Source organism: Microcaecilia unicolor, chromosome 8 (assembly GCF_901765095.1).
Source record: "Microcaecilia unicolor chromosome 8, aMicUni1.1, whole genome shotgun sequence".
Classification (NCBI taxonomy): Eukaryota; Metazoa; Chordata; class Amphibia; order Gymnophiona; family Siphonopidae; genus Microcaecilia; species Microcaecilia unicolor.
The window spans coordinates 203,087,722-203,115,664 of NC_044038.1; the positions used below are offsets into that span (position 1 = coordinate 203,087,722).

At 47.4% G+C, this 27,943-nt stretch overlaps 1 protein-coding gene across 2 annotated transcripts in view; it reads right to left on the bottom strand.

Moving 5' to 3' along the window:
• The window catches only part of LSM14B (LSM family member 14B), a 40,704-nt gene extending 28,531 nt beyond the window's left edge, over window positions 1–12,173 (bottom strand). For both annotated transcript variants that reach the window (XM_030211421.1, XM_030211420.1), the window contains exon 1: window positions 11,952–12,173. In XM_030211421.1, coding sequence (XP_030067281.1) covers window positions 11,952–12,072 — 121 coding nt within the window. In that variant the 5' untranslated portion in view covers window positions 12,073–12,173. The remainder of the gene's footprint in view (window positions 1–11,951) is intronic.
• Between the last annotated feature and the right edge of the window lie 15,770 nt (window positions 12,174–27,943).

The window sequence follows — 27,943 nt, forward strand, 5'->3', positions numbered from 1 at the left end:
CTTTGGCATTCCTTTTCATCACCACCAAGTCCAGAAGCAGAGAACCCAGGAGTGCCTGCTGAAAATGTCTGCCTTCACATTCAAGAACTCAGCAACATGAGCTGCCAACAGATTTTCCTCTGCCCAACTCACGAGGGAGGTTGCCTCCACCGCCTTCAGATGACTGCTGGTCCTGCCTTGCTGGTTAAGGCACTGCTGTCACATTGTCTGACAAAACTCAGACCAGGACCCCTGCCAGAAAGGGAGAAGTCACGTAAGGCATTCTGCACAGCCCTGAGCTCCTAGCGATATCATCAACTACCGATAACTCTTGTTCCATCCAGGTGCTTTGTGCCAGATAGATCTTGTATATAATGAGTTCCCCAACTCAACTTGCTGGTATCCATTGTCAGCATCTCCCATTGTGTTACTGGAAAGGGAGCTCTGAAAAATTCCTGGGCGACAGCCACCAATACATACTCTGTCTGGCAACCAGGGTCCAAGGAAGATGAAGGTCATACTTGTGACACTGGAGACCAGGGGCTGAGAACAGACTCCTGTAAAGGGGGCATTGGAGCTCTTGCCCATGGCACCACTTCCACTGCTGCTGTAATTAACCTTGAACCTGGACACCATCCCAGACCCTAGGCCTGCCTTAACAGAGAAGGCAATCTGTTAAAACCAGCTTAGACATCCTGCGTTCAGTGAAGATCTTCTCTCTTGGTGTGTTGAAAAGGATGTCGAGAGACTCCAGCGTATGTGATGGAGTTAATCTGCTCATCTCAAAATTGATCACCTAACCTGACTGCAGAAGATGGACAACTTTCACTACCACACTGTTTGAATAAGACATAGGAAGGAGCCAGTTGTCAAGATACAGGTGAACTGATTCTCTGGCGCCAAAGGAAAGCTGCCACCACCACCACCACCACCATAACCTCGGTAAACATTCTTGATTCCATAGCAAGACTGAAGGGTAAAGCCTTGAACTGGAAGTGACGGCCCAGCACTGCAAAATGTAGAAACCTCTGATGCAGCAGCCAAATGGGCATACTCAAGTATGCCTCCTTAAGATCAAGGGAAGTGAGAAATCCTCCAACTTCAACCAAGGCTATGACTGCTCTTAGTGCTTCCATACAAAAGCAGGACATTTACAGGCAGCAGTTTTGACCTTTGAGATCTAACATTGGATGAAAAGAGGCTTCCTTCTTTGTGATAATGGAGTATCTGCCTTGTCCCAGTTCAGCCTGGGGAACTGTAACAATGGCCCAGTGTGCCAGCAAGGCACCTCCAGTGGTGTGAACCTTAACTACCTTGGTTCCATTTCAACAAGGAGGCTGCAAGAAGAGGGACGTTCAGGTGGGAGAACTCCCAACTTGTAACCTGTAAGAATATCCAGAACCCACTGGTCTGATGTGATTTTGGCCCACACCTTCTCAAACTTCAGAAGACTACCACAAGAGGAAGAGAAGCATGCACCAGCCTCACATCACTGTGAAGCTCTAGAAGCAGTAGGTGCTCTAGATGAGAGAAGAACTTCCTGTCTGCACTAAAGGAAGATTGGCATGCCTGAAAGCAGATTTCTGACTGTATTGCTTGTACTGTTTGCTGTCTCAAGATCCAGAGCCCCCTGAAAACAGACAAGAGGCTTTTGTCTTATCCTCCAGCAACTGCAGTGGCTTAGTTTCCCCTAGTTCTTTCAGCAAGTTACTGTGATCTTCTCCAAATAGCCACTTGCCCTAAAAAGGCAGTTCAACTAGACATAACACTGCCCAATGCACCAACTGTAGACTGTAATCTGTAAAGTCAAATAGCATCTGCCAAGCCAGCAAACTGCATCCAGCTGGGCATGACGACACCTGTCTTGTACTGCAAGCTGATACCACTTCAGGCATGCTGTAGTCACAAACGAGCTGCACACTGTTGCTTGAAGGCCCAAAAAGGCCACTTCAAAGACCTGTTTCTGCAAGCTGCTGATACCACTTCAGGCATGCTCTAGTCACAAACGAGCTGCACACTTGCTTGAAGGCCCAAAAAGGCCACTTCAAAGACCTGTTTCTGCAAGCCTTCTAGCTTCATATGCTGTAGGTTATTTAGTGCAATGCTCCTTCCACCGATGTGGTCTTAGTCACCACAATAACAAGGGAGTCCACCCTGAAGCTGCAATTTCTCTTTGTCCTCCGGAACCAATGGGTAAAGGAGAGCCATGGCTCTTCCCACTCTCAGCTCTGCATCTGGTGAGACCCATTCTGCTGTAATCAGGTCTTGAATGTTTGGATGCATCTGGAAGGCTTTAGGACCTCTAAGCCCACTCATGCTCGAAGGAAATGGAATTCTCAACACCGAAGCAGAAGACTCCTCAATGGAAAGACTGCCAGTGCCTCAAAAATTAAGAGTACTGAGCTCCTCACCTCAGTACTTCAGGTTACCCCCCATGCTCAGGGGGGAAGCTCTCCCTCCTCTAACAGCTCCTTCAATGATGGCTCTGATAGACCAAGGCCACATCAGATAAGGAGGGAGAAGCAGTGAACACCAGTGAACACCTCCAGGAGTGGCCAGATGAGGTTAAAAGATCTTTTAAGAGTCAGAGGTTCAGCATGGCAAGAAACTGAAGCACCTCGCAGCAACTGACCTTGATCACCTAGAAGTCAGTGGCAACAGAGAAGGAGTAGGCAGGCATCACTTCTGCTTCCTATCTTGCAAAATGGCTGCATCTTACCCCAGATTCTACCACATAAGACAGAGTCCTTATTTGGCTAGCTGACCATGCACAGTGCTTGCCAGATGTACCTTGAGGAATCAGGTGCTACCAATGTGCAAGACAACAAAAAGGGGACATGAGCAAGGGTGCATCACTCCTGTCTTTCAGGTGAGCAAGGGTGGGGTCTGGTAGGTCTTGGGGTCCACTAAACTACCACAGAATTAACGTATTGGGTCTCGGGTGAAAGTGGAATCATCTCAGGGCTATGGGGAGGGAGTTCAGGACAGAAGTGGAGCCAGGTTGAAGGCGTCGGGAGAGCAAGAGCGGACTTCCACCAACGTGCATTTTAAACGCAACACACCAAGTAAAAAAAAAGGCACCGGTGGAAGTCCGTTTGGGGGAGCAGCCACTCCCCTGGCACCCCCACAGCTACACCACTGTATCAGAAATCATCTCAGGAGAATCAGGGGTGGGAGGGATGAGACCACTGGTTTTTTGTTTGGCTATGAGAGGGGACCCAAGAGTCTAATGGGACTTTATCCCTTCCTAGCAGTACGCGAGTCAGTTCCCACTCACATACTGGCAGAAGAGACATTTGCAGCAAAGAGCTACATATTACTGCTGCTGTGTGCTTTTCCCGACATCACACACCAATGCTGCAATAATTTGCATGCTCTTTGCTTACTGCATCGAGGAGCTAAAGTTGTAGTGTATGGCTGTTAACGCAAGCTTACTTCATTAGTCCCGAGCACAATACTGAGGTTTTAATACAAGGCTTGAGAAGGTGCAAGAGATTAGTTTGCCCTTCTGTAGTATGGTTACTGAGGGATTTCATCCCTGCCTGTTTCTTCCGTTTATTGTGAGGAAGAGAATGGAAAATTGTTTCATACCTGAATTTTCTTTCCTTTAGTCGCAGCAGATGAATGTGGGTTGTGTCCATCTACCATTAGATGGACATAGAGCACCAATTTGTACAGTGCAAGTGGACATCAGTCCAAGATATCCCTCCCTCACAGAGATGCAACCCAAGCAGAAATGCAGAATTTGAACACCTAACCTGAAAGGTAAGGTTAAAAGAAACCAACCTCCCACAAAACCTTGCAGCAAAAAAAAAAAAAAAAAACCTTTTCAAAAAAAGACCCAACAGCATCAGAAAAAGCGAACTGAAAAGGGTGGGACTCTGGATTCATCTGCTGCGACTAAAGGAAAGGAAATAAATTTATCAGGGATGAAAATTTTCCATCCCTTAGTGTCAGCAGCAGATGAATCAAGACATGTAGGATGTACCAAAGAAGAATCAAATGGGGGGGGCAGATGCAAGTCCAGCTGAAAGGACCGCGGCTCCGAAGGAGGATTCCTCCCGGGCTGAAACATCTACAAAGTAATGATTGACAAAAGAACACAAGGATGACCAAGTCACTGCCTTCCAATCTTATCCAGAGTGGAAACTCGCGTCTCCGCCCAGAAAGACGCCAAAGCTTGGTAGAATGGGCCTGCGTGAGTCCGAGACCGACCTGCGAGAACATACACCGAGGAAATAGCCTCCCGAAGCCAACAGGCAACTGCGGGTTGGAAGCAACCTCACCTTCCCGAGGCTCTGCAAAAAGGACAAAAAGATGGTCCAACTAGTGGAAGTTATAGTAACTACTGTAAAAGAGTATGTCGGACATCCAAAAGGTACAAACACCGTTAATCCTTGGGACACAGCTCCTTATCAAGGCCGGTAAAAACAGCAGGTGATTGAGATGAAAGGAGGAAAACACCCTTCGGCAAAAACGAAGGTACAGTCTGAACTGTTATTCCTTCCTCAGAAAAACAGAGAAAAGGATCTCTGCAAGAGAGACTGCAGCTTAAACTGCGAGCAGAAGAAATAGCCACCAAAAACACTGCCTGAAGAGTGAGAAGCTGGCTGCCCAGAAAAGCTCAAATGTAAAGGGCCTGCAGCGCTCACAAGGCTTAAGGAGAGACTCCAAGTTGGACAAGAAACGGAGGTTTCAAATATGACCCCCCCTTGAGGAAATGCACACCTCTATAATGGGCCAGAGCAGCTCCTGAACCTAGAGGAACTGGCTGCCAGACCTTTCTGAAGGCCAGACTGCAATAAAGACAAAATTTGAGGCAATGAAGCCTCTCTCTGAGCACCAAGACTCAAAGACATGCCACACTCGAGCGTACGCCACAGAAGTCACTGCTTGGCCTGCTGCAAAGTGATGATGACCGTATCTGAATCACCCTTCTTTCTCAAAGTCTGCTAAAGAGCCAGGCTGAAGATCAAAGTGGGAGGAATCCTCCATGAGAACTGGGCCCTGGTGGAGCAGATCTGGTGATGGAGGAAGGTGTAGAGGCTCGTCCACCAACAGACGCAGCAGGTCCACAAACCATAGCCACCAGAAGGCAAACCTCCTTCATTTAAAAGAATAACACCTCTTAGTGGAATCTTTCCTGGAAGCCAGCAAGACTCAGGAAACACCCTCCATAAGACCCAAGGAAGAGAATTTTAGGCTCAACATCCAGGCCGTGAGAGCCAGAAACTGGAGGTTGGGATGTAGAAGCGACCCCTCGTTCTGTGTGTGATGAGGGTCGGAAAACACTCCAATCTCCACAGTTCTTCGGAGGACAATTCCAGAAGGAAGAGGGAATCATATCTGTCACAGCCAGTAAGGTGCTATTAGAATCATGGTTCCACAGTCTTCCTCAAGTTTCAACAGTCTTTCCCACTAGAGGTATTGGAGGATATGCAAACAGAAGGCCTGTCCCCCAATGAAGAAGGCAGGCATCTGACGCCAGTCTGTCATGGGTCTGAAGCCTAGAACAGAACTGAGGGACCTTGTGGTAGAGTTGAGTGGCAAAAAGATCCACCGAGGGGTGCCCCACGCTCGAAAGATCTTGCGAACTATGCCCATATTTAGCGACCACTCGTGAGGTTGCATTATCCTGCTCATTCTGTCGGCCAGGTCGTTGTTTACGCCTGCTAGATAATAGGCTTGGAGAAACATGCCGTGTTGGCGAGCCCAATGCCACATTTAGACGGTCTCCTGACACACAAGGTGAGATCCGGTGCACCCTGCTTGTTGGTGTAATATATTGCAACCTGATTTTCTGTTTGAATTAGAATAATTTCGTTGAACAGTCGATCTCTGAAAGCCTTAAGAGCGCTCCAGATTGCTTGGAGCTCAGCTCCTGGAGTTTGATCTGTAGATACGTTTCCTGGAGGGACCATGCTCCTTGAGTGTGAAGCCCATCTACATGAGCTCCCCAACCTAGGAGAGATGCATCAGTCACCACCTTTTGCGGCTAAGGAATTTGAAATGGAAGTCCCAAGATCAAATTGGATCGCATTGTTCACCATTGAAGAGAGTGCACAAGCTCCGGGGACACTAAATGACATCTTGTAGACTCCTCGTGGCTTGATACCACCAAGAAGCCAGGGTCCATTAAGCAGATATCATATGCAGGCGTGCCGTGGGTGTAATTTACACTGTGGAAGCCATGTGGTCCAACAATCTCAACATCTGCCAAGCTGTGACTTGCTGTGACATCTGAACCTTGGACAAGCGAAACATGATTGTCCGCACGCACCCCCAGGAGGTAAGCTCAGACATTCCTTGTATCGAGCAGAGCTCCTATGAATTCCAATTGTTGAACAGGACGGAGATGGGACTCGGGTTAGTTGATCATGAACCCTAGTAATTCCAGCACCCGAATAGTCATCTGCATGGACTACCGAGCCTCAGAGATGCACTTCACCAGCCAATCGTCAAGATAAGGGAACACAAACTCCCAGTCTGCATAGCGACGCTGCGACTACTGCTAGTCACTTGGTAAGGACACTGGGAGCTGACAAGGCCAAAAGGTAACACGCAATACTGAAAATGATTGGTTCCCAGCCAAAACCAAAGATACTTCCTGTGGGCTGGAAGTATCAGGGTGTGTGTATAAGCATCCTTCAAGTCCAGAGAGCATAGCCAATTGTTTTCCTGAAGCATGCGAAGAAAGGTGCCCAGGGAAACCATCCTGAACTTTGTTCAGGGTCCTTAGGTCTAGGATGGGATGCATTCCCCATCTTTTTCGGCACAAATACCTGGAATAGAATCCCTGCCCTTGAGAAGGGCTGAGAGTTCCTCTGCAAGTATCTACCTGTGCTGAAAGGTGCTGAAAGCTGAAGAATGGACAAGTCGGAGGTTTTGAAGTTTGGAAAGTCAATTGAAGGGTGTATCTGAGCTGGACTATTTGAAGAATCCACCGGTCGCAGGTTATGAGAGGCCACCTCTGGTGAAAAATCATTAATCTCCCCCAACTGGCAAGTTGTCCAGGTCAGACATTTTTACTATAGTTTATGCTCTGCTGGAGCCAGTCAAAAGTTTGTCCCCTGCTTTTGCTAGGGAACAGCTGGAGTCTTAGGCGCACGCTGTTGAGAATGAATGTGCTGGGGCTGAGCTTGAGCAGGCTGGCGAGCCACAGGAGTGTACCCACACCTGGAGTAGGAATAGGGGGCACTCTGCGACCTACCAAAACACCTCCTAGATAAAGCAGTTGCAGAAGACTCACGGTGGGAGAGAGAAGACATAGCATTAGTGTGCTTCTTGATTTGGTCTGAGAACTCCTTGACCTTCTCTTTGAAAAGATTATCCTCCCGGCAAGGGGTATCCACCATCCGCTGCTGGACAGAACAGTCCATGTCAGAAACACACAGCCATGAGAGTCTACACATTGCTATACCCTGGGCAGAGATTCTGGATGCCACGTCAAAAGTGTTGCAAGTGCCCCTGGCCAAGAACTTGCGATAAGCCTTCTGCTGCTTGACCAACTGGCGAAACGGCTCAGCCTACTCCAGAAGACGTGCATCGACCAAGTCTGACAGCTGCCGCACCGAGTTCTGTAAGTAGATGCTCATGAAGGGCTGGTATGACCGAATACAGGTGATAAGCATGAAGGCCTGATACATTTTCCTCCCCTAAGAGTACAGGGTTCTAGCTTCTCTGTCTGGCGGGTGGGGGGGGGGGGGGGGGGGGGAAGCTGAGGCATAGTCCCTAGTACTTCTGGCTTTTTTGAAAGCAACGTCCACTACCATAGAGTCGTGGGGGTAACAGACCTCACCAACCCAGGTTCCCCGTGGATCCCATACTGGGTATCAATTTTCTTGGGGGCCACAGGGAAAGACAGAGGGAACGCCCAGGTCTAATGAGGACTGCCTTGAGTACCTCATGGAGAGGAACACTGCCTCCTTAGGAGGGGAGGTGTAGTCCAGGACCTCGAGCATCTTGGCTATGGGCTAATCCTCCACTTCTATGGGAATGGAAAAGCCTCAGCCATTTCCCACACAAAGGATGTGAAAGAGGCTCTCAGGTGGAGACAGTCTCCTCTCAGGTGGTGGGGAGGGCTCAGAAGGGATGCACAGAGGAAAAGTACCTAGGATCTTCTTCTGATGCCCAAGAGCACTCCCCCTCGATGTCGGATAACAGTTCCCTAAGGGAAGTCCGAGACCGAGCCTGCCTCGATGCCGAGAACCCATGGTCTTGGGAGCAACGTCGAGAAGCTGTCTCCCGCCTGGACTCTGGCGAAGCTTCCCCACCAACAGAGTGCCGGCCTGGGTGGCTGTTGACACCGGTGCCGCAAGTAGCGCTGGCGGAGGACACACTGAGGGCCGAGAACCAGGATGGGCCGCAACAGGAGGTATGGTAGGCGCAAGTACCCCTGATACAGACACACATCACTGCATCAGGCCATCCAGAAGCTCAGGATGCAAGGCCCAGAGGTGCTCATCGAGGGCCGCCATCGGGAAAGACTGTGGTGTTGGTTGAGAAGCAGGCTGCAGAATCTCGGCTGCTTGGAGCTACATGCATCGGCACCTCCTGAATAGAGGGGGAGCGGTCCTCCCGGTGTTGACGCTTCTCAGGTACCGACTCCCTCAGCACCCTGGAGCTTCTGGCACCATGCATGGAAGGAGATTGGTGTTGATGCTTCTTGGCCTTCACCCGATGCACGTCACCCATGCTCCTCGGTGCCGATAAGGACGACTTCGAATCCTCCAGTTGTCTCGGGGTTGGACACAACCATGGACGACCCCAGGGGGCCTGCACAGCAGAAGACCTCGAGACAGGTGGAGACCCACTCGATGCCTCAATGCTCCCAATGTAGGGACCTCAAAGCAGCCATCCTTACCTGGGCTCCTTGTATTGGTATGACACGACCTCGATGCAGACGTCGAGAGGTCGGACTGGGCTCCAAAAATCCTGGCGCACTGAGCCTCTCGGAAAACCCGAGTCCTCTTTCTCATACAAAGACAGAGGACACAGTTGGTCAGGTTATTAACTCAAGGAACCTTATTCCAGAAGTCTTGTGGGTTATCCATATGCTTTTGCATGATGAAGTAGGAAACAATGGAATCCGTTGCCAGTGAATGTAGTATAAGCAGTTAGCCTAGCAGGATTTAAAAAGGGTTTGGATGGCTTTGTAAAAGGACAAGTCCATAGACCATTATTAACATGGACTTGGGAAAAATCTACTGCCTATTTCTAGAATAAGCAGCATAAAATGTATTGTACTGTTTGGGATCTTGCCAGGTACTTGTGACCTGGATTGGCCACTGTTGGAAACAGGATGCTGGGCTTGATGGCCCTTCAGTCTGTCTCAGTAAGGCAATATTTATGTACTTATTAGGAGCAAACCAAACCAGGAGCCAGTGGAACATGTCCTTTCGCCTGCTGGAGATAGAGAATACTGGCTAGCCAGGAAGCATGACATCCATTAGGCACTGTACAAATCAGTGCTCTATTGCCACCTGCTGGCTGAGGAATCTAGAGATGTGGGTTATGTCCATCTGCTGCTGATGCTAAGGAACCCACAACTTTTTGGCTTCCATGAAGAACACGGGTTTAAAGAATGAAAACCAGAACTGAGGGGAGGTGTGCTACTAAGTGCGAAGTACTGCACTGTTGGCAAAAGATAGTAGCCACTGGTCAGACTGTGTGCATATCAGTTCATATGCGGAATGCTATTATGTACAAAATATTGATATTTTTGCAAGGAATCATTCCAGCAAATGTACACCTAATTCCACAAATACAATTTTTTGTGCACAAGACAGTTGCAATTACCACAGATTTGTATGTGTTAGGCCAACTGCAAACAACATACATTAATGAGAGAGCACACTAACCATCTGAATGTGAATGTCATTTGCTTACATAATTAGGAAACAAATGTTTTACACTATGCTATCTTTGTATTAGTAAACTGCATGCTAGGCTTTAGCACACAGCTGTAAAGCAAGGTAGCCGCATCAACCCTTCGACCCCTTGGGGGGGGGGGGGGGGAGTGAGACTTATACCCACCTCAAAGCACTCTACTGCAGGTATGTAGAACTCAACTACATAACTCATAGCTACAGCAGCTGTGCACATTATGGGCTGCACTAACATGTGACCTACCTATTCACCCATTAGGATTCTTAGAAGCCAAACTTACATTATGTAATTTACTAGATGTTAATTTTAGAATACACAATAGATAGTATGATAGGCTGCATCTGACACCTGCTCTGTTAAACAATTTAATCCAAGGGTCCTTTAACCATAGGTGCTATGGCATGGAATGTGCACCCCCCCCCCCCCCCCCAAAAAAAAATGGCTTGCCACTCCGCTTTCAGAATGGGTGTATTAAGGAGCTTGGGGAAGGAGCACCAGTTTCAGTAATAAGAGTGAGGACAGAAGCTTGTATTGGCAGGAAGAAGGGGGAATGTCTGGAGTGAGAGGTATAGCCATGATGTGAAGAGATTAGGAGGGCCGTGGAAGGGCCTAAAAACACAGAAATGGGAAGCTGGGTGGAAGGTAGGAAAATAAAAGGATTAGTTTCAGGAGAGGACGAGGTACACGGAAAGAATTAGGGCTGCTGAGGGAATGAAAAAGTAAAGTAGATTATTAGTGACATTTATATCCCATATTATCCCAAACAAGTTTGAGTTCAATGTGGCTTACAACAAACAGTATAGGGTACATGAATAATGCATAAGAAAATAATTTGTTGTAAGATGAAGATCTGGGATGTGATGAGTACAGAGTGGAAGTGAGGGTCAAAGGAGTGAGTGAGAGGGAAGAACAGGCTAGAAATAGGATAAAGGGAAGACTTGGAAGGGGTAAAAGGAAGATTGAAAATTAGTAGTTAAGTGAGAGTTGAAGGAAAGGAAGACTGGGATGGGGCTAAAGAGGAAAATCGGGGACAAGTTCTTACTATGAATGTAGTATGTTACATAACTAGCATTTACAGGGTTTTTTTTTACAATTCTATCCAGTCCAGTAGATAATCCAATGCTGAATAAGAACTATTAGTTATGATAGCAGTATTACTACATGCCGAAACTGGCTGGGAGGGCCCTAGGAACTTTTTCTTACACCTTAGCCAGCTAATTTAAAGGCAGGTAGGGGTGGTGAACCTGATGTACGAAAATGTCCTCTCTTTGCTTTGCCTTCTTTCATACCTTGCTTGTCCTCCTTTCCTGTCACCGTCTCAAATATTTCTATCCAGAGACACCACTGCTCCCTACCATAGGAGCCGGCTCTATGGGTGCTGTGGGTGCTTGAGCACCCCCAATATTACGTGTCCAGGGAGGGGTTATGTCCACTGGGCTTAGCACCCCCCAATAATTTTGAAAAGTTGACTCCTATGCTCCATACACGCTAATTCCAACCCTGCTGCCCTGAGTTCAAGTTTGCTACTCATTCACAAACCTTTTTTTTTATTATTATTATTTTCGAAATTGTAAAGAAAAACATCACATTGAACAAGATAAACCAAATATTACTATCCAGCTATAAAGTCTGCAGCACTATTGTAATAAAGAGCTTTTAGCCCAGCTGCACAAATTAAGCTTTGGGAATCGCCCGTACAGGCAGCAGCACAGTCCCGGAGAGACAACAACGATCGAAAGATCTTCGCACACTCCTGGAAATAACATCTAGGGATCGAGGCAACACAGGGGCTCACTAGGATGTCGGGAGACCCCGACAAAGTGGATTGAGCATACCTACACTTATAGGCGGTAAACCCCCTACCCAACGGGGGAGCCCGTGTGGGGAGGGGTGGGGGAGCTCCAACCCCAGCCGCCACCAAACCCAGAGCTCGAATACTGCAGAAAGCTCCCAGAACCTCCCCAACACCCACACATACAAGGGCGGCCAAGGTCCGCACCCCATTTCCCCGGTGACAGCCAGGCTCAGAGAAAGCCTACAGGACCGGAACCGGATCGTCGCAAAGAGCCTCCCCACAAACTCACCCTTCGCCAGGGCCACGGTGGAGTTCTCCGTGTCGATGGTGTACAGTATACCCTCATAGCGAATCTGCGCCTTAGAAATCAGGCTGATCTTACTGCCAATATATGGCGTTCCGGAGCTCATAGCGTCGCCGGTCCAGTACCACCGGATCCGGGGGGCCAAAGAGAATGGTCCTACCACAAGACGAACCAAGCCCAGAGCGCGCCACAGACTACAAAGCTCCGCCCACCCAGAGCGCCCTTAAATAGACAAGACGGGAGAAGAAGAGCCACGGCCGACGCCGTGTGCGAAAATACAGCTGGGCGGGGCTAGGCGTTGACGTCCACTACTCTCTCTCCATCCCTTCGCTTCGAGTTTGGCAGCGCCAACGGCGTGGCGCGTGCGTGAGTGGCTGGAGCTTCCCTTACGGCCTGGCAACTGGTGACGTCAGCGGAGTCTCCTAGCTGAACCGCCTTCATCAGCGCTGCTCTCTCTTAAAAGAGACCGGCTTGCACGCACTCGAGGCTCGCGGGACACCTTCAAGAGTCGACCGGAACGAGGTTTAAAGAACCAGTCACTCGGTTTGTATGGGCTCTCCGCAGTTATGCTGTTACCTAGTTTCTAGCCTGGAGATTTTGAGACAATCTTGGATCGTGGCGCATTATGGACCTGTAGCACCGATTTCATTGGGTAGCATTTGGCTTTGGGGTGTAAATTTCAAAACCAGGACTGGCCAAGAAGTCTCCAACCTGGAACTAGGTAACTTGGCATCTCTGGCTCAGGGCAAAATCAGAACAGCTTCAGCCACAGGCCAGGTGTTTTACTGTGTGCCAGTCAGATTCCATCCTGCCCTGCGGGAGAATCCAGTAGGTGGCGCGAGCAAGCTCCTGTATTTGTGTGTAGGGAGGGAGGGGAAAAGCGGAATTAACTGTAACAGAAGTTCTCCAAAGACAAGCAGGCCAATATTCTCACTGATGGGTGACGTCACGTCGGCCCGGAGGACTTTCCAGCAAAGTCCATGACAAAGTCTAAAATGTCCCCCGTCGCGCGGGCGGATGCAGTGCGCATGCGCGCATCCACTTTCCCGCCCGCCCGCCGTGCGGGCACATTCCTCAGTTTTTTCTTCTCCGCGTCTGAGGTGACACGGAGCTCGACGATCTCGTCTTCGTGTTCCTCCTGTGCCCGGAGGTGAAGAAAGAAGAAAAAAGCGAAGTATCCTTTTTTTGTTATCTTAGATTGTTTTCGTTTCAGAGGCACCGGTGCCGACGGCGTCGAAGGTGTCGACATTGCCGATGCCGGATGTTCCTGCATCAGGCCTTCAGCCTGTGGTGAGGTCTGTCTCACCGGTGCCGTCTCCGGTGCCGGTGCCTTTGACCTCCCAAGTTGACTCTCCCGAGGCATCGGAGCAAGAATCTTCCCCGGAGCCTCAGGGACCATCAACTTCTCGGCACCATCATAGAGGCCATCAAGCCTCTTTGTCGAGACGGGCTCAGATTCGGGCGGCTCTGTCTGAGCTTTTAGCCCCATCTGATGGTACCTCATCCGAGGATGATGAAGGAATGCATGGGGAGTTCTCTGGCGAGGATTCTCAAGGCATTCCATCTGACTCCACTCCCTCGCCACAAAGGCAGCTGTCTCCTCCCGAGAGCTTGTCTTTTTCATCTTTTGTTCGGGAGATGTCTGAGGCCATCCCCTTCCCCGTGGAAATTGTGGACGAGCCCAGAGCCAAAATGCTTGAGGTTCTGGACTATCCATCTCCACCTTCATCTTCTGCCACAGTTCCTTTTCATGAGACTCTTAAGGAACTTATGCTAAGGAACTGGGAGAAGCCTTTTCCAAGTCCAACCGTCCCTAAGAAAGCTGAGTCCCAATATAGGATCCACGGGGAACCCAGTCTCATGCAGACCCAATTGCCTCATGATTCAGCGGTGGTGGATTCTGCCCTCAGAAGAGCCAAGAGTTCCAGAAATTTCTCCTCGGCGCCCCCGGGGCGAGAATATGCAACTCTGGACTCTTTTGGGAGGAAGGCGTATCAGGCTGGTCTGCTCGCTTCCAAAATCCAGTCTTACCAACTCTTCACGAGTGTGCATTTACGGAACTCTGTGAGGCAACTTGAGAGTTTAGTGGATACACTCCCTGAGGAGAAAGCTGAACCCTTTCGCCAAGTGATCAGGCAGCAGAAGGCGTGTCGCAAGTTCCTGTCCAGGGGCATTTTTGACACTTGCGATGTGACATCTCGCTTTTCCGCTCAAGGTATAGCGATGCGCAGGCTCTCATGGCTGCGTGCCTCTAACCTGGAGGAAAGAACTCAGCGGAAAATAGCAGATATCCCATGCCGGGGGGATCACCTTTTTGGAGAGAAGGTTGAAGAGATGATTGATCATCTCTACCAGCGTGACAACGCTATGGATTCTCTCTCCCGCCGGGCGCCTTCTGCAACCACTTCCACTGCTAGGAAGTTTTTTAAGGGAAAGAGAAGTGCTCCCTACGCTTCTAGAAATCGTAGGTACACTCCTTATTCCCGTCAGCCGGTTCAGGCTCGACCCCAGCCCGCTCGCTCTCGTCAGCAGCGGGCACCGAAGCAGCCCCCTGCAGCTCCCCAGCAAAAACCAGGGACGGGTTTTTGACTGGCTCCAGCAGAGCATAGCCGAAGTCAAAGTATCTGTGCCGAACGACCTGCCGGTCGGGGGGAGGTTAAAATTTTTTCACCAAAGGTGGCCTCTCGTAACCTCCGACCAGTGGGTTCTTCAAATAGTCCGGTGCGGGTACACCCTCAATTTGATTTCCAAACCCCCAAATTGCCCACCAGGAGCTCAGTCTTTCAGCTCCTACCACAAGCAGATACTTGCAGAGGAACTCTCCGCCCTTCTCAGCGCCAATGCGGTCGAGCCCGTACCACCAGGGCAAGAAGGGCTGGGATTCTATTCCAGGTATTTCCTTGTGGAAAAGAAAACAGGGGGGATGCGTCCCATCCTAGACCTAAGGGCCCTGAACAAATATCTGGTCAAAGAAAAGTTCAGGATGCTTTCCCTGGGCACTCTTCTTCCCATGATTCAGAAAAACGATTGGCTATGCTCTCTGGACTTGAAGGATGCTTACACTCACATACCGATACTTCCAGCCCACAGGAAGTATCTTCGGTTTCGGCTGGGAACACAGCATTTTCAGTACTGTGTTTTGCCTTTTGGCTTGGCGTCTGCACCCAGGGTTTTTACAAAGTGCCTGGCAGTTGTGGCAGCATCGCTACGCAGACTGGGAGTGCATGTGTTCCCCTATCTGGACGATTGGCTGGTGAAGAACACCTCCCCGCAAGAAACTTTACAGTCTATGCGGATGACTATTCAGGTGCTAGAGATGCTGGGCTTTGTCATCAATTACCCCAAGTCCCATCTCGTCCCTGTGCAAAAATTGGAATTCATAGGAGCTCTGTTGTGCACACAGACAGCTTGTGCTTATCTCCCAGGACCCAGGGCAGACAGACTTCTGTCTCTGGTTTCCAAAGTGCAAGCATCTCAGCAGATCACAGCTCGGCAGATGTTGAGATTGCTTGGCCACATGGCCTCCACAGTTCATGTGACACCCATGGCACGTCTACACATGAGATCGGCTCAATGGACCCTAGCTTCTCAGTGGTTTCAAGCCACAGGGAATCTAGAGGATGTTGTCCGGCTGTCCACCAATTTTCGAAATTCCCTCAGTTGGTGGACCATTCGATCCAATCTGGTCTTGGGACGCCCATTCCAAATTCCTCAGCCTCAAAAAGTGCTGACGACGGATGCATCCCTCCTCGGGTGGGGAGCGCATGTAGATGGGCTTCACACTCAAGGAGCTTGGTCTCTTCAGGAGAAGCATCTCCAGATCAACCTCCTGGAATTGCGAGCGATCTGGAACGCTCTGAAGGCATTCAGAGATCGGCTAGCCAACAAAATTGTTCTCATTCAGACAGACAATCAAGTGGCAATGTATTACACCAACAAGCAAGGGGGTACCGGATCCCGTCCTCTGTGCCAGGAGGCCGTGCAGATGTGGCTATGGGCCTATCAAAACGGAATGTTTCTCCAAGCCACTTATCTAGCCGGTGTAAACAATGGTCTGGCCGACAGGCTGAGCAGAGTTATGCGGCCTCACGAGTGGTCCTTGAACATGACTATTGCCAAAAAGATCTTTCGAGTTTGGGGAACTCCATCGATAGATCTTTTTGCTTCCCAGGACACTCACAAGGTTCCTCAATTCTGTTCCAGACTCCAGGCCCACGGCAGACTAGCGTCGGATGCCTTCCTCCTTTTTTGGGGGACAGGACTCCTGTACGCTTATCCTCCCATCCCTTTAGTGGGGAAGACTCTCCTGAAACTCAAGCAGGACCAGGGAACCATGATTCTGATAGCGCCTTTTTGGCCCCGCCAGATATGGTTTCCCCTTCTTCTGGAACTTTCGTCAGAAGAGCCATGGAGATTGGATTGTTTTCCGACCCTCATTACTCAGAACGAGGGGGCGCTTCTACATCCCAACCTCCGGTCTCTAGCTCTCACGGCCTGGATGTTGCGAGCTTAGAGGTTGCCTCCTTTGGTCTCTCTGAAGGTGTCTCCAGAGTTCTGTTTGCTTCCAGGAAAGATTCCACACATAAGTGTTACTCTTTTAAATGGAGGAGGTTTGTCGTCTGGTGTGACAGTAACGGTTTAGATCCTTTCTCTTGTCCTGCACAGACCTTGCTTGAGTACCTGCTGCATTTATCCGAGTCTGGTCTTAAGACTAACTCGGTCAAGGTTCACCTTAGCGCTATCAGTGCTTATCATTCACATGTTGATGGCTTGCCGATTTCTGGACAGCCTTTAGTCATGCGTTTCATGAGAGGTTTGTTTTTGTCAAAGCCCCCTATCAAACCTCCTCCAGTGCCATGGGATCTCAATGTCGTTCTCACCCAGCTGATGACAACTCCTTTCGAGCCACTGGATTCCTGCCATCTGAAGTACTTGACCTTGAAGGTCATTTTCTTGGTGGCTGTTACTTCAGCTCGTAGGGTCAGTGAGCTTCAAGCCCTGGTAGTTCATGCACCATTCCTTGTCTTTCATCATGACAGAGTAGTCCTCCGCACCCACCCAAAGTTTCTACCGAAGGTGGTGTCGGAGTTCCATCTGAACCAGTCAATTGTCTTGCCAACATTCTTTCCCCCTCCTCACTTGAGCCCGGGCGAAAGCAAGTTGCACACTTTGGACTGTAAAAGAGCACTGGCCTGTTACGTGGAGCGGACGCGCCCCTTCAGAAAGTCCGCCCATCTGTTTGTTTCTTTTAATCCCAACAAGAGGGGAGTTGCTGTCGGAAAACGCACCATCTCTAATTGGCTAGCAGATTGCATTTCCTTCTCTTACGCCCAAGCCGGGCTGACTTTGGACGGTCATGTCACGGCTCATAATGTTAGAGCCATGGCTGCGTCGGTGGCTCATCTAAAGTCAGCCACCATAGAAGAGATTTGCAAAGCTGCGACGTGGGCTTCGATCCACACATTCACATCACATTACTGCCTTCAGCAGCATAGCCGACGCGACAGTCGGTTTGGGCAGTCGGTGCTGCAGAGTCTGTTTGGGGTTTAGAATCCAACTCCACCCCCCTAGGCCCATGTTTATTCTGTTCCAGGCTGCACTCTCAGTAGTTGAATTTGGTTTCAGGTCAATTTTGTTTTTTGTCCTCGCCGTTGCGGGACCCAATTGACCATTCTTTGTTGTGTTGAGTGAGCCTGGGGGCTAGGGATACCCCATCAGTGAGAATATTGGCCTGCTTGTCTTTGGAGAAAGAGTAGTTACTCACCTGTAACAGGTGTTCTCCGAAGACAGCAGGCAATATATTCTCACAACCCTCCCACCTCCCCTTTGGAGTTGTATTCCTCTAATTCTTGTAATTAACTGAGGAATGTGCCCGCGCGGCGGGCGGGAAAGTGGACGCGCGCATGCGCACTGCATCCGCCCGCGCGACGGGGGACATTTTAGACTTTGTCATGGACTTTGCTGGAAAGTCCTCCGGGCCGACGTGACGTCACCCATCAGTGAGAATATATTGCCTGCTGTCTTCGGAGAACACCTGTTACAGGTGAGTAACTACTCTTTCTGTGACCAAGCGAATAAGTCATCCACACAGGGGGTTAGCTCCTACAGTATCAGTGGACAGACAGATACAAATCTCTTTTAGTGCAGCAAATATTTAGGCTCTAGCTCTAGAGCTGATGTGAAAGCACCAAAGCTTAGCTTATGTGCATGTTCCTTCAGCTTTATGCAGCAGGCGGCCCAGTGCAATTACCCTACTGTTCCCCATCTCCTGGTTCTAGCAGAAAGCATAAAGGGAGGTGGCTTGCTGCAGCTGCACAGAGTGTGGTAGTATTTCAGGTAGTTACTGAAACCACAGCGCTTCTTGTACACTGTTCCCTCGTGCCATTGTTAAGTGTAAGCTAACACTACAGGTGATATGAGTCTTATAGAAAGCTAGTATCATCTACAGCTAGCTATACATTATCAGACCCAAATACTTGAACTACTGCAGGATGAAAGCAGCTAGTTAGTCTCCTCACTACTGGGACGATGATCAGAAGCAAAAGCAGGCGCTAGAGGCTGTTAGTGCCATACTAGCGCCTGCGTTTACTACCGCCCCAGCATCAGAGTCCCTGAGCACATGCAACATGCTCATGGGCTCTGACTGGAACTAGCTTTCAAAACAGGGCTATTAGCATAAGTATAATGCAAATGCATGCAAAACCTATTCATCCCCAATGATCAGCAACCAGCGAGTCAACGATTGGCTCACTGGCTGCGGCAAACCCTATGCCAGCTCCAAGCTGGCGTTAGGGTTTGCAGACCATTGGGGAGGAATGGTGAGTCATGTCCAGCATGTATTTGCATGCTCACTGACCCCCATCCCCCCCCCCCCCCATATAGCAGCAGCCCCAACAGGCACCTCGACCCGACCCCCCCCCCCCAGCAACAGGGGGCTGGAGGTGTGGGGGACTTCCGGTCCCCCCGAACCTGCTGGAGATCCAGAGTTTTTCCCATGTATGGTGTGAATCCCTGCCCAGCGCATCCCAGGATACACTGAGCAAGGCTAGGCAGCACCAATGGAAGAAGAGAGAGGCCACCTCCCTCATCCATCTGCAGGTAGGGGGGTGGGGAAGGGCCGCTAAACCAGGTGGGGGAGGATCTACCCGCGGCCCACTGGGCCACCAGGGACATCAGTGGGATGCTGGGGGGGTTGGGGGGGGGGCAGAGAATCATCGGCTCTCCACCCCTCCGAACCTGTGTCAGGGGGACCGGAGGTCCAGCCCCCTGTTGCTGGGGGGGGGGGGGGGTCAGGTCGTGGTTCCTTACCCGCAGCCCATTGGGCCACCAGGGACGAGGGATGCTGAGGGGGGGGTTTGGGGGCTGGAGACCCACCAGATCTCCAGCACCCCCTGAACCTGTGTCGGGGGGGGGGTGACCAGAGGTCTGCCGGACCTCCTGGCGCCGTTTTGCTTGGCTTGGGCAGGGGTAGTTGGGGTCTGGTGGTCCTATGGACCTCCAGCCCCAGTGTTTGACAGGTCTGGGCTTTTTGACAGTCCAGACCTGTCAAATAAGTGCAGGAGGATTATGCCTGAGCACATGCTTAGGCACAATCCTCCCACACTTCTACCCCATGATCAGAGAGAATTGCATGCTTAAATTTGCATGCAATTATCCCTGATTATAGGTCCGGTAAAGCCCTGCGCTATTTTTAGAGCACTGTTTGGAACAGCGCGGGGCTTTTGATCATCTGCCTATAAGAGGCAGATGCTCAAAACTCTGGCACTGTATTGAACAGTAGCAGAGAAATAGCGCTGGATCAGCGTAGAATAGCGCCCTAATGCTCAAACGCTGAGATGCAGTTATAGGCGCACTCATAGTGGACAGTGTCTGGCACAGCTCTTCAGTGCATGCCCAAAACGCCAGGGGGAGGGAAGGAGGCAACATCACAGACAAAAGTAGGGCCCAGCGCTACATCTCTACCAGATTTCAACTGCTCTGGAGTCAATTTACTGACATGAAAATCTAGATAACAGTGAACAACTGTTTCAGGATGCACAATAAAAAGATCCCTCCTGGCCTCAGCATTTCTCTTGCCTCCTCATGCCATGCAAAAGCAGTTGGAAAGCAGCTTTCCCTGAGTGCCCTTGCAGTTTTTTGTTTGAGGCTCCTGCAGGGATCTTTGGTAAATCTATGCTCCTCAACAAAACTCACTGCTCAACACCATCGCTTCTCTGCTTGAACCACCCCCCCCCCCCCCTCATCTTTGAACTGGCATAGGGTTTTCTGAGGTAAGGACACCCACCAACTACTTAACAACCCCTTCCTCTCCCTCTGCCAACCTCTGTCTTTGGCCCATGAGGTTTTGCATTGAGCTAGAGTTCTCAAATCCATCTGCACTGGGAGCTAGTTCCACACATCCACCATCCTTTTTGTAAAGAAATATTTTCTTAGTTTACATCTGACTCTTTCTCCTAGGCCTTTTTTGTTACAGTTCTTCCTTGCACAGGATCCAGGCCTTGTTCAATTGCATTTATACAAGAGGTATTGCAATATCTGTTATAGCTCTTTGCTGCTATTTTTCCAAAATATACTTTTTGAGATTTTAAGTCTAGCCCTACACACGTTGTGATGGAGACCATCTAAGGAGCACTCTTCTGGGTTTACTCAACCCTGTTTCTGTCCAGTTGAAGCATCCTACACAGTACTCCACATGAGGTGCCAGAGACTTATACAAAAGTACTGTCACTGCTTTTTGCTGTGGGCCATTCCTCGCTGTATGCACCCAAGCAGCATTCTGGCATTTGCCATCACCATTTAGATGATAATTTTTTGTAATGCTACATAACTCTTTTTCTCAGGATCGAGTCAACCGTATTCATGTACCTTTAATGTTTGGGACAATAAGATTCTGTCTTTTCCAGTAGTTAGATCTTGGACCACATTTGATACAGTTTCTATGGCAAAAGTGAGCTATCTGCTCTCTAGGACTGCAAAATCTTTTTGTTCTCTTGATTGCTGCCCAAATAAGCTATTGAATCATTCTCCACCAGAGATGCTGCCCAAATAAGTTATGGAATCAGCCTCCACCAGGGACTCTTCATTGGATCACAACACTTATGAATTGTATATTGCACTCAGAATCTATAGGCAGGATACATTTATTTTAAACACCATCATAATATAAATATTTGAAAAACAGGTGCAAGCAGGGCACCCATGCGTTTTATGTTTTATTATTATTTTAACTTGAAGTTAGACAAAAGCAATACAAATGAACAAAGATGCTAAAACCAAACTACTATGGTTTATAGCCATAATTAAGAAACCTTTGATGAAAGAAAAGAGGCCAATGTAGTCCATTTTTTTGATTCTGTCTGGTAAACCGTATTGATGAAACTGAAGAGCTTGCTCATATTTTTTGTACAATAGAGTCCAGTTTCACCAACTTTTTTTTTTTTTGGAGTGGCCTAGTGGTTAGGGTGGTGGACTTTGGTCCTGAGGAACTGAGTTTGATTCCCACTTCAGGCACAGGCAGCTCCTTGTGACTCTGGGCAAGTCACTTCACGCTCCATTGCCCATGTAAGCTGCATTGAGCCTGCCATGAGTGGGAAAGCGCAGGGTACAAATGTAACAAAAATAAAATAGATACTATTGGAGATTCTACATGGAATGTTGCTATTCCACTAGCAACATTCCATGTAGAAGGCTGCGCAGGCTTCTGTTCCTGTGAGTCTGACGTCCTGCACGTACATGCAGGACGTCAGACTCACAGAAGCAGAAGCCTGCGTGGCCACATTGGTGTCCGCAAGGGGCGGCTTCTACATGGAATAGCAACATTCCATGTAGAATCTCAAATAGTAGCAACAGTGGAGGAGTGGCCTAGTGGTTAGGGTGGTGGACTTTGGTCTTGTGGAACTGGGTTCGATTCCCACTTCAGACACAGGCAGCTCCTTGTGACTCTGGACAAATCACTTAACCCTCCATTGCCCCATGTAAGCCACATTGAGCCTGCCATGAGTGGGAAAGCAAGGGGTACAAATGTAACAAAAAAAAAAAATTTAGATGCTGAGTTGAGTATTATCTTTCCAGTGAGCACTGTTCAGTTTCACAGCTATGGTGATTAAGAAGTAATTTGTCTTTATTGGAGAGTGGAAAAGGAATGGTAGCAATTTCCATATTATGGATTTAGGTAGTAAAGGTAATCTAAATGGAAAGATGTCCTGTAATTTGGCCCATACATCTTGCCAAAAAAATTAAAGTATTAGGACAGTCATAAAGTAGATGCATCGGAGTTCCTTTTTGTGATTTACACAACCAACGTAAGTCTGATTTTGAAGGAGCAGTTGCTTTACACTTATGAGGAGTCCACAGAGCTCTATGATGCATTAAGAAAAACATAGATTGAGTAACAGCTGCTGATAAAGAAGCTCTAGGACCTTTAGACCATATCGGAGACCACCGATCATCTGAAAATGAAGCATCAAGATCTTTCTCCCATACTTGTTGAGTACTTTTACAGGAATATGTATTATAATTTTGAAAAGTTTTATAAAACATTGAAGCACGATGAGACAATGTACATGGACCTTCAACAGATGTACTAACATTTGAAACTCAACTTATACTATTTAACTCCCACTTATTTGATTTAATAAGAGCTTGTAGCGGATACCATTGTAAAAACAGTCAGGGATGTCAAAATCCAGTTTCAGTTGTGCATGTGATAGTAATTGGCTTAAAAAAACAACAACAGATTTTACAATGTTGCCTGATTGGCCAATTTAGCATTTGTTCATTTCTTCTCAACTTTTTATTCTTCCACAATAGTATATTATCTATACTATTAGTAAAATCTTTGCCAAAACATTCTAACTGAACAAATGCCAAAGAAGTGGTTTGTAACACCAGTTTATTATGGTGAGAGAAAGAACATAAGTGAATATTAGGATGGGCTAAAACTGTAAGGGGAACTGGATATGACATTTCTTTTTCCAGTTTAAACCATATAGGGGTGGTAAAGAGATCCTCCCCTTGAAACCAGTGATAGCCCTTAGAAAGAACAAAAGAGTTATGGTAATCCCTAAATTAACCCCTCCTTTATGTTTAGGTAATTTCAGTTGAGTTACAGAGATACCCGGGGGGGGGGGGGGGGGGGGGGAGGCGGTAGACTGCCCTAAAAAGGAGGCTAATGTACTATATCAATTGTCTTCAAAAAGCTGCAATGAAGTTCCACTGGGACTATACCTAATATATAATTGACTCTTGGTGCTAATATCATTTTAATAGTATCTAATCTGCCCCACCAATTTAAATGTAATGGAGACCATTTTTGTATAAATGTCTTTAAAGATTGAAGGAGTAAATTAATGTTTTTATCTATGGTTCTTTGAGAGATTTTCCTAAATATATGCCAAGATACTTTATTTATTTACTTTTCTTACATTTGTACCCTGTGCTTTTCCACTCATAGCAGGTTCAATGTAGCTTACATATTATATATAGGTACTTATTTGTACCTGGGGCAATGGAGGGTTAAGTGACTTGCCCAGAGTCACAAGGAGCTGCCTGTGCCTGCAGTGGGAATCGAACCCAGTTCCCCAGGACCAAAGTCCACCACTCTAACCACTAGGCCACTCCTCCACTCTTTAGATGAGAGAGCTGAATATAACATAGGAATGAGTTTAATTCTTGAATGTTTAAATCTTCACGTAGGGGTAAACATTCAGTTTTCCCCAAATTTATTTTATATCCTGGGATAAGCGAGATTGAAGATATTAGTGACAAAATATGAGGAAATATTAGTATAAATGAGTAAATTATCTGCATAAACAGAAAGTTTCACAGAATATGAACCAATTTGTAAACCTGTAATACTGTTATGTGATCTCAAAGCAATAGCTAAGGATTAAATGGCAAGGTTAAGTAGAAGTGGAGACAGCGGACAGCCTTGTCTTGTTCTTCTGGAAATTGAGAAAGAAGAAGATACTTTGTTGTTTACAAAAATACTAGCTTTTGGATGTTGATAAAGCATTTTAATAAACAGCATGAACCTCATGGAATCCTGGGCATCGACATTCAAGTTAAAACTCAGTAGAGATAAAACCCAATGTCTCATTCTTTTGTCCCAATACAATAATGTTCCCCCCTCGTCTATTAACGGACAGGGTTCATCCCTCTCAATCTCAGACCACGTGAAAATCTTCGGCATAACAATTGACCACAATCTAACGCTAGAAAGACAAGCTAAAGACACGACCAAGAAAATGTTCCACACTATGTGGAAGCTCAAACGTATAAAACCTTACTTTCCCAGGGATTCATTCCGCAACATGATCCAAACCATGGTGCTAACCCATGTAGACTACTGCAATAGTATTTACGTAGGCTGCAAAGATCAAATCATAAGAAAACTACAGACAGCACAAAACACGGCTACCAGACTCATCTTCGGAAAAACACGCTTCAAAAGCGTGAAACCCCTCCTAAGAAGCTTACATTGACTTCCTATTAACGCTTGCATAACATTCAAAATATGCACAATAGTCCACAGAATCATCTATGGACTCGCACCAGATTACATGACGGAACTTATCGATCTACCATTAAGAAACGTGACAAGAACAGCAAGAACCTACCTAACCCTTCACTACCCCAATTGCAAAGGTATAAAATACAAATCTTCACATGCCACCAGCCTCTCCTTTATAGGCACACAACTTTGGAACTCATTACCCAAAGACCTGAAACTCACAGAGAACTACCTACAATTCAGAAAAAAAAAAAGAAAACACATCTTTTCAAGAAATCTTTCTCCCCTGGATCTGCCTTATCCCACACCACCATACATCACGAAAAGTTCAGAAATGGAAAACAATAATATTAACCTCTCTCACAATATGCTAATATATCAACCTAAGCATTTATTGTACTTCTGTATTATGTACTAGACTTATACAAATCTAAATGTTTGTAACTGCCTTTTTATCAATATATAAGCCACATTGAACCTGCCATATGGTGGGAAAATGTGGGATACAAATGCAATAAATAAATTTTAACCATAAAGTTTGATCCAAATCCAAATGTTTCTAGGGTAATAAGAAGGAATTTCCATTCTACCCTATCAAGCGCTTTTTTTGCATCTAACATTAAAGCAACTAGTTTTTCAGTATGTTTATTGGCTATAGGGCAGTGGCGTTCCTGGGGGGGCTGGCACCCAGGGCGGATCGCCGATGCGCCCCGCCCCCCCTGGGAGCAGCGCGGACCCCCCCCCCCCCCCGGCGAAAGGACCCCCCGCGCGCCTGCCCTCCGTTGGGCCATGCTTCTTCTCTGCCCCGGAACAGGAAGTAACCTGTTCGGGGGCAGAGAAGAAGCATGGACCAACGGAGGACAGGCGCGCACGGCACCCCCCCAGCGGCGTGCACCCGGGGCGGTCTGCCCCCACCGCCCCCCCCATAGGAACGCCACTGCTATAGGGAGTATATTGCAAAATAATCTAGCGTTATCACTTGTGGATCTATTACTCAAATCCACATTGATCTGCATGAATAATGCTATTCATAACTTTTGATAAGAGCCAGTATTTTTGCATACATTTTACTATTAAGTTTTATTAAAGAGATTGGTCTATAATTAGATACTAATGTGGTATCTTTTCCAGGTTTATGTTATACAATAATTTTTGCTTCTGTGAATGTGCCTTGAACAGAGTTACTACCAATAATACCAGAAAAGAATTGTAACAATAAAGGAGTTAAAACTTTTGAAAAGTGCTCATAATATTCTGCAGAAAGGCCATCAGGTCCTGGATCTTTATTGGTAATGATTTGATTCTATTTCTAAACTTGTTATAGGAGCTTCCAGTTTTTTAAATTTGTTCTGAGGATAAATGTGGGAATGATAGACCATCTAAAAATTTAGAAATCTCTTGATCTGATGCTAACTGTTCATATTTATATACGTTTTTATAGAAATCTTGAAATGAATTAAAAATAGCTTCTTCATTAGTTATTGTAGAGTTATCTGATGCATTTTTAAGAGCTACTACATTTGTTTTACATTTTTTGCCTCTTAACAAATTGGCTAATAACTGTCGCGTGCTCGAGGACCTTGGCATACTGTCAGGCTTCTTCCCCGGGAGCACTGGGTTCGTGAGCCCATGGGCCACTACCGTGGAGCGGCAGTGGCAGGCAAGATCACCTCCAAGGTAGAGATGAGACAAAACTGGACCGGAACCCCGGACTGGAGTTCTACACCGGAATACACGGAACTGGAACGCACCGGACGGGTGCGCACTGGAGTGGAGCCCGCTGGACTGGAACACACTGGAGGGCCCCACAGGACTGGAACATACAGGAGTGAAACCCGCTGGACTGGAACACACTGGACCTAGGCTTCACCTACGCTTGACCACCTTTCCCCGAGGGTTGAGCCCTCAGGTTCTGGCAGCCGGTAGGACTTACAGGAAAACCCGGAACTGGAACTTGCAAGCAGGAACAGCAGGAATGAAGATCCAGGAGTGCCCCCTGGCACCTAGGCGCAGGCAAGGCCGACAGGCAGGGACTGTCCGGGTTCTGGCAGTCGGCAGGTTTAAACACAATGACTAGTAAACTGTACCTAGGCTAATAGAAACGCTATACCCAGGCAAACCAGTCATACACAAGAAACATACACAGAGCACACTCAGGAGACTTGAAAGCTATACACCAGCTAACAACAAAGCTGTGCCCAAGCTAGCAAGTCATGCACTGGAAACAAACACAGAGCACTAGCAAAGCTATACACAGGCTAACAAGCCACACGGTGCCTAAGCTGGCTAGTCTAAACAAACACAGAGCACTAGCAAAGCTATACACAGGCTAACAAGCCACACGGTGCCTAAGCTATCTAGTCAAACATAGAAACTCACACAGAGCAAACACTGAAACAGTGTACAGAGCACTCTATACACCAGGGCCCTAAATGAAATGCAAAGGCCAGGGCTGTAGTCTCTAAGTGATTAATAAAGCCCTTCCACACCAGAGGCACAGCTGCAGCAATCACCTTGCATCCAAACAGAGGCTTGACACACAGAGAAGTCAGCCCAGCGGGAGCCATCTTGGATACTGGCATAGAGGAGTCAGCGGCAGCCATCTTGGAAAAGGCATAGCCCACACAGGTGAGGTTCAGTAGGGCAATCAGCACACAGAGCCAGAGAGAAACTAAGACAGAGACAGACACAGAGACAAGCAGAAGCCAGCACAGCCACTGACTCCCAGAAACAGGGTAAGTCTGAGGGTGGTCACGGCCACAGACGTAACAATAACCTTCCCATCTTGTTATTTTCTGAATATTGAGCTCCCAATGAAGTTAATTGATGGGATGTAATTTTACAGATATTATTGTTATAATCTAATAATCTGTCAGTACTAAATGTACACTTTCTAATGTACTTTCACTATTCATGATGTATTGTAAGCCACATTGAGCCTGCAAAGAGGTGGGAAGATGTGGGATACAAATACAATAAATAAATAAATAACTTACATAATTATTGAAATATGTTGTATTTGTTTGTAGCATATTGAATTTCTAGAGATTTTATCTTCCCTTCTAAATGCACTAATTCCACATTTTTTTCTTTATACCATCTAGCTGTAAAACTTATGATAAGTCCTCTAATGCAGGCTTTTAATGTATCCCACCAATTAGTTAAAGAGGTTTCATCTTTTGAATTAAACTTGCAAAATTCTTCTATTCCTTTAACACAATCTGAAAATCCTGGTTCACTAATCAATTTAGCATTGAATCTCCATATTTATGGAATTTGTTTCTAAACCTGAGAGAGTTAAAGATAGATGAATAGGGGAATGATCTGAAATTGTCATCGGTAAAATTTCAGCATTTACAACATTGGAGACTAGGTCATCAGATATTTAAAAAAATCAATTCTAGAATGTGATTAATAAGGTAATGAATAAGAAGGACAAAGAGGTCTCCATATATCATATAAATGA